Source organism: Rhincodon typus, chromosome 3 (assembly GCF_021869965.1).
Source record: "Rhincodon typus isolate 14 chromosome 3, sRhiTyp1.1, whole genome shotgun sequence".
Lineage (NCBI taxonomy): Eukaryota > Metazoa > Chordata > Chondrichthyes > Orectolobiformes > Rhincodontidae > Rhincodon > Rhincodon typus.
In genome coordinates, this window is record NC_063334.1 from 26725338 (window position 1) to 26738121 (window position 12784).

Sequence of the window (12784 nt, forward strand, 5' to 3'; positions counted from 1 at the left end):
AACTCTGTGCATAAAAGTCCAGTAATGGCTGTACCAGTGACAAGCAACATTCAAGAGAGAATCAATGCTGGTAGATGGCCAGGGGATAGGCAGCCCTGTGAGCTGGGTCTGTTCCCAGCCTATACTAACAGCCCTATAATTGGTGTTTGCTACAGCCCCCTCACTCACAGGTCAAGTTAGTAAAGTTAGGTCACATGGGATTCAGGGTGAGCTTGCCAGATGCATACAAAATTGGCTTAACAGTAGGAGACAGAGGGTGGTGGTAGAGGATTGTTTTTCAGATCGGAGGCTTGTGACCAGAGGTATTCCACAGGGATCGGTACAGGCTCCATTTCTGTTTGTCACTTATGTAAATGCTTTGGATGGGAATATAGGAGGCATGGTTAGTAAGTTTGCGGATAACATTAAAATTAGTAGTATAGTGGATAGTGATGAAGGTTATCTCAGATTATAAAGAGATCTTGATCAATTGGGTCAATGGGATGAGGAGTGGCAGATGGAGGTTAATTTCTAATTAATTAATTTCTGGTTACTAAGGTTTTGGAGTAGATCTGTAGCTCGGGTTGTGGGTGTTGAGGTTGGTTGGCTCACCGAGCTGGTTTGTTGTTCTGCAGACGTTTCGTTACCGTGCTTGGTAACATCCCCAGCGTAGACTCTGATGAAGCGTCGGTGTGTTTTCCCGCCTGGTTTTTAAACTCTGGGGTCCGTTGAGATGGATTGCCTCACTTCTGGGTTTCCTCCGTAGTGGAATGTATATGGGGTCGAGTTCAATGTGTTTATTAATAGCATGCTACGTGGAGTGCCATGCTTCCAGGGATTCTCGTGCTTGTCTCTGCCTAGCCTGTCCCAGGATCTTGGTGTTGTCCCAGTTGAAGTCGTGGTTCTCCTTGTCCATGTGGATTGAGATGAGTGAGTATTGATCGTGTCTTTTTGTAGCCAGTTGGTGTTCATGTACTCTTGTTGTTAGTTTCCTTCCTGTTTGTCCGGTATTTATGGAGCCGGTTGTGTGCGTCGTTTATCATTACCCTTACCATCTTGCGGCCATTTTGTTCTGCTGTTTTTCGGGCCTGTGGGTTGTTGATGGGTGGTTTGTACTTCACACTGCATTTCTAGTTAATTCCTCTCTGGTAGGCATTGCATTCCAAATTCTAATCACTCGTTGCACAAAGAAGCTTTTTCTCTTGTCATTTCTGATTCTTCTGCCAATCACCTTAACTTTGCACCTTTGAGCCATCGGAAATAGTTCCTTGCGGTGGAATCTTACAGGAGTCTGAGTGACATCAGCTACAGCACCATTTGTGGTAGAATTGGGGAAGTAGTCCAGTGTGGCTCATCCCAAGGTCAGGAGCATCTCATTCCATTTTTCATACTTTTCCTGAGCAGCTTGGTGAGTTTCACACTAGGCAGTGACAAGTTGTCGATTAAGGGGGAACTATTGCCTGTTTGAGCACCTTGTTAACGGCCCAACTCAACTCATTAACACTTGGTGTCCCGTCTTAACAAATGCACCAGACAAGATCGATGTCAACAAATTTGCAATGGAAATCAGAGCCTGGCAAATACAGCTGTTTGTTTATCCAACCCTGCTCCATGTTGCAAAGGACAAAACAGCATCTCAGGGTATGATCCACAGTCAGAGGCCACGTGCCCTCTTCATCCATGGACACTGCCATCCAGCATCTGACAACCTCTTATGGCCTGCGTGATGCAGGATGCTCAAGAAGCAAAGATCTGCATTGCAGAGCTCACCAGCAACTAGCATTGAACAGATAGAGCAAGGACTCTTGGCACACACGGAGGCACCAAACTCATAGTGTGGACCAGGCTACATCTCAGGGCTGCTCACTTTCTCTCTTAGCATTTGTACACTCAGTGCTAACCTGCATGATCATAGCATCCCTGCCTTGGCAAGTTCTGCTCTGTTAGTGCATTACTGCCAAACTGACATGCTTCTTTGCGTGCGCGCGCAAACACACACACACACATATACACACACACACACACACACACACACACACACACACACACACACACACACACACACACACACACACACAGAGCAGGGATCTGTCTGAAGGTGGGGGAAGGGTCACCTTGTTATATGGCACACACTGAGACATTAATCTAACACCAGCAGCATGTGCCAGCAACCTGCGCAGCAAACCCACTGCATATTTATTCAGCCAAATGGATAGGTCAGAAACTGAGTGGAGGCTGCTGCTTAGTCCAGTCAAAGGTGAGGGGGTGCTGTCTGTTGAGTGGGGGAGGGGAGGGGGGGTCCCAGGACCGTTGGTCATGGCCACAGTCCTCAAATATTCCAGGGGCTTGGTCATCATCAGTTGTCCACTCGGGCTGCTCAGGGTCAGGCGGTCTGTCTGACTATATTCCAGAGAGTGGATAATCCTTCTGCAGGAGCAGTGCCAAGCATGAGGCCAACTACATATTGTCCATCAGGGAGCTGAAACAGACTGTGGTCAGGGGTCTGATCAGTCATGCCTAGGGGTTGCTCATCAACATTAGACAGTGTGTTAAATACAGTCAGTCTGTTATTCAGATGGGTGCAAGGGTGGTCTGTAGGGTCAGCTGTGGGGGAATCATTGCCAAAGATGGCGGAGAAAATGCACTGGTGGGGACAAGGACAGTGATGTGACAGTGGGGAGAGTAGGGAAACTCCAGGTTCATGCAGGGTAAGTGGTAAGTAGTGGAGGGCATGGTGGGCTGCAGGAGAGGTTTAGTGGCAGTGACCACTACTCTGGCCTCCACAGGGGAAGCGCAGAGCTGCAGGTGTACTGCTGGGGCTCAGGGCTACCGAGTTCTCTTGCAGGCCAGGTTCAATGTGGTGGAAATGGGCTCTCCATGCAGTTGTGGTCATCACACCAGAATTCAGATTGCACTGTGACAGGTAAACTGCAGCTTCTGCTCATTTTGTTTGTGTTGTTTTAAAATAAAAGTGTGCGTCTGCATTTGTCTGAATATTTGCCTGTACATGAGTTTTCCCTGCTGGACAATGACAGGTACAGGTTTACAGTGGGCACTGGGGACAGGGTGGCACTGACTTAGAGGATGTCCAGATGGGGCATAGCTAGGGATAGGTGAAGTGTATGTTGTTAAGGTTAAACAGTTATAAGGCTGGGAGAATGGGCTAACTTGGACTCAGCCAAAAATAGTTAAGATTCAGCCCCTCTATTGAAAAACAATTAACGATTTTGAACATTTCTTTCAGACCTCCTCTTCACTTTCTCTGCTTTAACAGTTCCAGCTTATCTGATCTATCCATGCTACTGACATCCCTCATTCCCTGGAATAATTCTGGTAAATCCCTTCTGGAAAGACACAAGTGCTACATACGTCTTCAGACTCAAAGACGTGGCAGATCATCTTGTACTGCCTCTTCCCATCATGGGAAGGGTGAGACGCTTCCACACTGTCCTGGGAATTGGATCGAGGCATGCGTCGACGTGCCATCAGCACAACAATATTCCCAATGTCTGCGATGTACGAAATAGTCCGTAAGGGATGGTCCATCATAGTTTCCTAAGAAAAGGAATGGGAGAGTGACAAGGTAGAAATTGAGCAGAATGTTCAACAATACCAATAATGCCAGAACTAAAAATAAAATGTTCAAACAGTTTGTTGCAACATTCAGTTGTTTCTCCACTCTTTTCAAACTGCTCACCAGTAAGCTCTGAGGTTAAGTCTGATCTGCAATTTGAGGCAATTTACGGTAAAATCCTTTCACGCAGAAAACAATGTGTCTGTGGATCATCAGCAAGGCTATTGCATTTTTAGTGTCGAGTATGTAATGTACAATGGCAATATATTGCATTCAATAACCATCAGTTTCATAAGTTGGGAATGAGTTAGGACGTTTTTATAGGATTTAGGTTGCTCATGCTCAGGAGCATTCCATCACACACAATTTTAGCCTTACGTGCATCATTAGATAAGTAACCCGCCAACAGGCAACATGCCTGAGCCCAACACATAAAACACAAGCACTATCTCTTACACTGTCAGACATACAAACATGCATGACCCCACACACTCACCTACAGCAAGACACAAAGGTGCACAATTATACCCACCACACACACAAACATATACTCCTCCAGCCATCACTCAAACACCCACCACAAACATACCTATACACACACCAATGTACAGACACTCACCCAGCCACCGACAAACATCCACATTCACATACACACCCACCCACCAACATACACTTACCCAGCCACCACACACACACACACACACCAACAGCTACCCACCACAAACATGCACACCCACACCAACACACACGCCCACCCACTTACACATCCACCCACCAACATACATACAAACATCCACAAACACACCTAGACGTTGCCACAGACTCACCTACGCCCACTAACATAAGCACACATATACAGATGCACAGTTACACACACACACACACTCCGTATCCCCATCATACACATACTCTAACCCACACCAACAAACATATACACCACCCTGCACACCCGAACTTTGCCACATACGCTGACACCCACACCCAAACACAAATTGTCACCGACATTATAGGTACAGAACTACACCCACACACACCCACCTCTAGTCCCAGTGCATCATGTACTAACCAAAGCAGTGAACAGAAATTATCCCAGATTCCAGCACAATTTCACAGACATGCGACCATTAGCTAAATGGAAAATGCCAAAGCCTGTAAATCAAAAAGCTGGGTCCGGTGTACAAAATAATCTATCACAGAGGAAAGAGGTGATTAGCTGTCACTGGCCATGGCCACAACTCTCTGTTTATAGCTCACTGCTGAACCGCCCGACTGATGTGTTGAGACTGCCTTCCGTCAAATCCATCCAGTGGAGCCTAACTGATAGTGGCATGGCTCTCAGCAAAAGTACAAATAAAGCATTAAAATTTCCATTTCCTATAATAGCTTGGAGCTGGGTGGGAATGTCTGAGTCTCTGACCTCTTCCTGACCTTACACTGTCAGTTTGGACTGTTTGAGTGAGATTGTTTTGCTGAATAATTTGGTAATATGAGGCCATTTGGTCCATCATGCTGGTGCCAGCACTTTGAAAGAGCTGAAGTAGTCTAACCCCTCTCCTGCTTTCCTCATGCAAATGTTTCCCATTCGAGGATTTGTCCCCCTTCCTTTAAACAACTACCACTGAATCTGCTCCCACTGGCCTATCAGGCGGCAGGTTCACTCCTCTCTCCCTGCGCTCTACAATGGAAACTGCTTCTTTCTTTACCTGACAAAACACTTCTGTATTTTGGACAACCTTATCAAATCTCCCCTGAATCTTTTCACTGTGTAACTGGACCCTTATCACTGGGCACTGGCTGCAGTTAGTCTGCGGATTTGCTGTTTCAAATCAGTGCCTGCAGAAACTTTGGACTGGATTTGGATTTTAAGCCCCCTCCTTTGAGATTGATCTCAACCTGGTCAGCCCACTGGCAAGATGGCAAACACTGCGAGGTGGGCATCTTTTAGGTTCACCAGTTGCTGACCCACTCTCGCTAGAAATGAGATGGGCCAGGCAATAGGCTCCCCCAGTCTTTATTCCCAAATCCACCGAGTCCCCACCATATCAAAACAGGGTATCCCTCCTCTGCCAATGTCTTTCACTTTGGGTTATGCATTCATACAGGCTGAGGAGGAGGCCATTTGGCCCACTGAATCCACCTCTACTGTACAGCAATCCAATCAGTCCCACTCCCCAACCCAGCTCTGTACTTCTCGTTCAATTTCCATTTGAAACCATTCACCATTCTCCTTTCAACTCTTGTCCATAACCTTAAATCTCCAACACCACAGTCCTGTAATTTCAGCGAACGGGAGCAGCTAGTGTCCAGGGATGTGCAGGGTTACAGGGATAGGGTAGGGGAGTGGGTCTGTGTGGGATGGTCGGTGTGGAACTCAATGGGCTGAATGGCCTGCTTCCACACTGTAGGGATTCTATGATTGTCTACCTTATTTACACCTGGTCGCAAATTGAGAGGCGGTAGACCCATTTCCTTATCATGGTAAAATTAAACAAAGGAACATTCAAACAGGTTGTTTTATTTTTGCAATCAATTTGAAGTTTTGTTTTCAATCACCAATCGCTTTTGAGGATAAACACAGAACTTCAGTCCTGTCACTTACCTGCGAGTCAGCATTCAGCACCTTAATCCTCTGAGTCGAGATGAAGAGATCAACTTCAGTCATGGGCTGGGCCTCTCCTTCAGCTGCCTTTAATAGGAAAGTACACAATTCAAGAGATCATCACTGGGACACAACTGATATATGCAATCACTTGTAAAACACTCCTGACACTGCCAAAGCAAAATCACTGAGCATCCTTCAATTTTACTTTGTGTGCAAGTTTTCTATCAGTAATACTAACACAAAGGGAATATGCCTCATTCCGAACTTGGAAATTAGGATCTTGCAGGGAATAGGGAGGGGCCTTCAACTTCTCAAGTTTATTCTGCCATCTTATCGTGATGGGTCTTTCAACACCACCTTACAACCCTTAGCTCCTGAATATCCTGCTTCTAAACAAAAATTGCAGATTTTTCAATTGATTTCCTGCCCCAACAGTTTCTTTAGAGCACAGTGTTCTGGGTTTCCATTTCCCTTTGTGTGAACAAATGTTTCCTGGCTTCACTGCTGAAATCCTAGTTTTATTTGTTGGAATTATGCCCTTGCGTTCTGGACTTGCCCTTACATTAAAGCAATAAATCTTACTGCACTGAGTCCATGACATTGAACTGACAGGCAGGCAATTACCTGGAGCTTTAGTTAATACGGACTGCTGTGTCAATTTAATGCCAATCGATATTAAATTTGCACATATAGTGAAGAACGAGACAGAGATCCACATCAGCCAAATGTTCATGTATTTTAAGCTCAGTTAATGCGATTCGTTTGGATTGTATTTAAAAGGATAAAACGAAAGCGAGCTGGGTTTTAAATGTACTTTGAAAAGTATACATATACAATCCAGACAAACAAAAAAAAAAATTAGGCATGCAATATGTGTTTCAGTTAACATGTTGCATGACAAAATATAATGGATGTATCTTGTAGCTTATCAACAGGAAGCAGAAGTCAATGTTAAATGCTACCCATCAGAAGGCAGAACAAAATGCAGGCAAGTCACTCAGTGTTGGTTTTATGCATAAAAACAGGAAGCAGGCTATTCAGCCCCTCAAATTCATCCTGTCATTCAGTACGATCATGGCTGTTGACTCTGTCCACCTGCCTTGGTTCCAGTGCAACTTCATGCCCTGGTCTAGGAAAAATCTTTCTAATTCAGATTTAAAGTGGTTAATTGAGCTATCATCAACTGCTTTTGTGGGAGACAGTTCCACACTTTCACCACCCTCCGCACATAAAAAGTTTTTCCTAACTTCTCTTCTGAATAGTCAACTCTGATTTCATTGTCCCCTTATTCTAGATTCCATCTTACCAGCAGACAATACGTCACTCTAGTACTGGATAAACTCTTCAGGTCTGGCAGCATCTGTGGAGAGAGAAACTGTGTCCAATAGGACTCTTCTTTGGAACTCAGTTAACTCTGATTCTTTCTCCTCAGATCCTGCTGAGGTTCTCCAGCGCTTTCTGTTTTTAGTTCAGATCACCTGCATCCCCACTATGTTGCTTTCATTTGAATGTTTCTCTCTATTTAGCCTTTCAAACTAAACCTCAAACAAATCATTCTTTAAGTGTCTCTAGTCCAGGGGACGCAAGTGTTTTTTTTGCCATTTCATCTTATCACCTGAGCCTGGGATTCCCTAAGAGTTAAAAGAGCAGAAACAGTTTAAGTATATTGGTAAGTTTCCTATCCACACTGCAGGAATGATCATAAGCTGAAGAATGAGGGAGAAAATTTTTAAAAGATAATGACAAAAATGAAATGAAAACTTAGTTGAGATAAATCTAATGTGATAAGTTCAGTATTTACACTCAATTTATAGCATAAACTCAAGCCATTCAGCCCAATTGGTCCATATTGGCCTTCACCCAGTTACCTTATCACTCTACCCTTCTATTTCTTTCTCCCTCATATTTATCCAACTGCTCCTTAAATGCCCCCAATTTATTCAGCTCAACCATTCTTCATTTCAAGGCATCAACTCAGGAAGCAAAAAGGAGCTGATAAACAAAAATTACAAAATAAAAACAAACAAAAAACCTTTTTATAAAGTCTGTTTTGCGTGAGCATGAAATGCACACAATATGTTACATTCGAGAAGAAATAAGGTGGTAATGTTTTGCTTTGCTAGTGTCACTGGAGGGGAATGCAGGAGGTTTTAGAAAATAAAGTGAAACAAAAACCTTTGGAAATCATCCTTTTCCTGAGTTTATTTGGCAGTTGACAAAAATAAAGCTTTCAAAAAAAAACAAAGGTTTATTTCAAAGAAGTGAGAGATGCAAAAACATACAACCTCACATGAAAATATACTTTCAACGAAAGCAGTGAAAAGTGTCAATTTTTTGTATCTTAAAATAATATGCAAACTTTCTGCATCCAGCAATCTGCAGAGAGTCAAAGCTGGGGGCTAGTGGGGAGGATTGACTTCCTGTCATGTGAGGTACCTGGGAAGTGGGGCTGGGATGAGAAAGAAAGGGAAATGAAAGATTGATCTGTAGATATTGCTAAATGATAACAAAAAACAGTAGACTGCTTGACAATATCAATTAAAATGTCACCATTTAAATATGGTGCAATTTCAGTTGGCACTTGGTAGACTCAAAAGGGAAAAAAAATAGCTTAAATGAAGGAAGCAAAGTGCTGATTACTCAGTGTGATTTGAAAAGCACAATTGCCCTTTCCAAGTCCTTCAACTTCCTGAAACTGCGAGGCCATGAAATTTACAACAGCACGCTTGAGAAAGTTGTATCAACTAAAGGTTCAATGGTGCTTAACGTGGACTCCGGTAGTCACCTGCAAGCAAGAAGCAAACAAGGTGACAATTGACTGAAGTGTGCAGGTCTCTCTGGATGCAGAAATGTAAGCAAAAACTTTCTTTTTAAAAAGAAACAGAAGTTTTAATGAGTTAACAAAAAAAAGCACATAACAAAGCAAAATGCAACTGGCACAACATCAAACTAATGAGGTACTACACCTTCTTCCTGTTTTTGGTCAATTTCTGGGCCATCTGTTTCGCATGGAATAGACAAGAGATAGGAGAATGGTTAGAGTCAAACTGGCAGACAAACTTGTTGAGAAGCAATTACAGGTTGAAGAAGTCTGATTGGCACACAGGACGGGACACGCAATTGTAACAAAAATAAATAAGAACATAAGAACACAAGAACTAGGAGCAGGAGTAGGCCATCTGGCCCTTCGAGCCTGCTCCGCCATTCAATAAGATCATGGCTGATCTTTTCGTGGACTCAGATCCACTTACCCGTATTCTCACCGTAACCCTTAATTCCTTTATTGTTCAAAAAAAATCTACCTTTTCTTTAAAAACGTTTACTGAAGTAGTGTCAATTACTTCACTGGGCAAGGAATTCCATAGATTAACAACCCTCTGGGTGAAGAAATTCCTTCTCAATTCAGTCCTAAATCTGCTCCCTCTAATCTTGAGGCTATGCCCTCTTGTCCTAGCTTCACCTGCCAGTGGAAACATCCTCTCTACTTCTATCTTATCTATTCCCTTCATAATTTTATATGTTTCTATAAGATCCCCCCTCAATCTTCTGAATTTCAATGAATATAATCCCAATCTACTCAGTCTCTCCTCAGAAGCCAACCCCCTCAACTTCAGAATCAACCTAGTGAACCTCCTTTGCACCACCTCCCGTGCCAATACATCCTTTCTCAAGTAAATCGTAGCAAGTCTTTTGATTGTTGATTTTCACATGAGAAGTACAAATGTTCATGGGGACATATATCTTCCTTTGTAAGCTTTTAGTTAAATGGGAGGCAGAAAATGTTGGATTTGAGAAAAAAAAAATCACTTTCCAAATATAACTTTCACAACATCAAATAAGAGAAACAGAATCCAAGATTATGTGACACTGCCCCACAAATACATTGGATTATGTAGTCGTACCGGCCATTTGGCCCAACAGTCTATGTCAGTGTTTACGCACCTTAAAAGCCTCCTCCCAACCTGCTTCATCTCACTCTATCGACATATACCCTTTGATTGCTTCCATTCTTTCTCCATCATGTGTTTATTTTCTCCCCCTTAAATCTACCTACACTGTTCACCTCAACCACTCCTTGTGGTATACACTTCCACATTCTCAAGGCTCTCTTGATAATGGTGCAATTCTCCGCCGCAATGCCTTGACCAATCAAGTTAATTTGTCGGCTTGGAATTTAAACAAAAGCTTGGATGCCAAATGCTTCCCCATGCATTCTCCATAGCAACATCTCCACCAATAGCATCAGCACCCTCTTTGCATGCAGTATAAATTGTTGCTCCCTTCGAGATTTGGTATTCTTGTGATTCTGCCCTGATAAGTGCTGGTCAAAAAGCTTTGATAGCATGTCTCTTTTTGTTTTACAGCAATACTAAAGCTCTGTACAAACGTGTAACTACCTCTCTTGAATTCCTTAACAGTGTTATTAGTGTCCATCCTATACTTATGGCCCCCTAATTCCAGTCTTACCCATAAGTGGAGACATCCTTTCCAGGTGTAGCCTATCAAACCCCTCATAGTCTTAAGGACTTCTAGTAGGTCATCCCTAGCCTTTGCTTTTCTAGGAGAAAAAGTCTCTGTTTAGACATTTTCGATTGGAATAACCACTTCATTGTAGTATTATCCTGCAAAATCACTTTTGCAACTCTCTGGCATCACTAAACTCTTTTTAATAACATGGATATCAGAACTATACAGAGTATTCAAATGGAGTCTAAGCAAGGTTCGATACAAGTTTAATATAACTTCTCAATTCTATCCCTCCAGTAAGAAACCCCATTACTTTGCTTGCCTTCTTTTAAATGGCCTTATTAACCTGTGATGCTTTTTTTTTTGTGATTTGTGTATCCAAATCAGAGATCCCTTTGTTTCTCGACCCCACTGAGACTCTTGCTTTTCCAAAGACTACGTGGCCTCCTTTCGTTTCCACCCAAATGCAGCACATCAGAACAATCTGTAATCAAATCAATTTGAGAAAAAAAGAAACAGACAGCTTGAGCGGTTGGTAAATGCCCTAACAACCTGGCTGTGATTGTGATTTTCTATTTCTCAAAAGTAGGTCACTCTTTATTAGGAATGCTTGTGTGTGGAAGAGGGAGGAAGAAAACAGTTTGAATTCTTGGGCAGTTTTATGGTAACTGATGCCAATACTGAATGGCTGGCACCTCACATGCACACTGAGGACTGAAAGAACATAAAGAATGGAGTGTTCAGATTATCATCAAAGAGGATAAAGGCTTCACGAAGCAAGAACAGCTCCTAATGTGAAAGGCACATTTAATCAACAGCTCAGTTAATGAATTAAATGCTGCAAAATGAAACATGTGAAATTTCAACATCATAGCTAAATTTACCAAATGTCAGAATCGCCAGACAACCTGATCTGCCACCAAAGAAAAGTTTTAGCTACATATTCAAGCATAGCTGAAAATCAGCCAGTGAAGAACGCTTTTGAGGAGTGTAAAGGCAATACTGTTAATAGTTGCATGAGATTAGAAACAAAAAGGACACAGATTTCAGAGAATTAGCAAAAGAACAAGAGGGGAGATGAGAATTCTTTTCTCAAATACAAGTGTGAATTGCTGTGATCTGTAATGTACTGCTTGAAAGGGCAATGGGAACATTCAGTAACAGTTTAGAAAAGGGAACTAGGTATAGATTTGCAAAGCAAATATTTTGAAGGTTAAAGGCAAACAGCAGGGGTGCTGGAACAAAGTGGATAATTCTATCAATTTGTATTCAAGAAACGGCTGGATATAGCACTTGTGGCAAATGGGATCAAAGGTTATGGGGAGAAAGCAGGATTAGTTTATTGAGTTGGACAATCAACTATGATCGTGAAGAATGGCAGAGCAGGCTTGAAGGGCCAAATGGCCTCCTCCTGCTCCTATCTTCTATGCTTAATGAACCAGCAGGGTGGACTGAATGGCCTCATTCCATGTGGTATCATTCAATGATTAAAATAATAGAAGCTTATTTTATGTTTTAACTCAGTCCACTCAGACTGTTTGAAGCAGTGTTTGCAAAACTTCCAAAACCTGTAGCAAATGGAACTAGACTTGGAAAAAATTTCTTTGGTTTGAATAATCACGGTAATACCATAATTTTGTTTTGTTCATCAATAAACTAAAAATAAATCTATGATTAAATATTCTTAAAATGCACAATGCATCATTTTACGGCAACATTTTTTTTAAGAAGTGACAAAGGCAATTGTGTATGTAAAAGATATATTTAACTTCATTATGGAGAAAGCACATCAATTTTGCAATGCCTCAATATTTTAAATATGCAGGAAGCATTAACCATATGTGAGAAAATTGCGGTGGAGGATTATGACGTGGCAGCAATCTTAATTGTCAAGCAGGTGATTCGGACATGACTGTTAATACATAACACAGGGGTTCCAAAATTATCTTTAAAACCCTTTAGGGTTTAATGCAAACAGATACAGCCTGTCCACCTCATATTATGTTTATTGCAGCCTTTGTTAAACAATCTGCAGCTCTTCGAAACAATTAAAACATGTAGAACTGCACTGAATGTACAGAACAAAACTAGGCCATTCAGCCGTACCATGTTCTGCTGTTTACATTTTATCTGAGTCCTCTCCTACTCTATTCAACATTCCC

General features: G+C 42.3%; 1 protein-coding gene across 3 annotated transcripts in view; it reads right to left on the reverse strand.

Moving 5' to 3' along the window:
• apba1a (amyloid beta (A4) precursor protein-binding, family A, member 1a) overlaps positions 1–12784 on the reverse strand; it is a 168875-nt gene that overhangs the window by 28072 nt on the left and 128019 nt on the right. For all 3 annotated transcript variants that reach the window (XM_020509892.2, XM_020509889.2, XM_048594748.1), the window contains 3 exons: positions 9122–9154; positions 6153–6239; positions 3349–3534 (listed from right to left, as the gene is read on the reverse strand). In XM_020509892.2, the coding sequence (XP_020365481.1) occupies positions 3349–3534; positions 6153–6239; positions 9122–9154 (306 nt within the window). The remainder of the gene's footprint in view (positions 1–3348; positions 3535–6152; positions 6240–9121; positions 9155–12784) is intronic.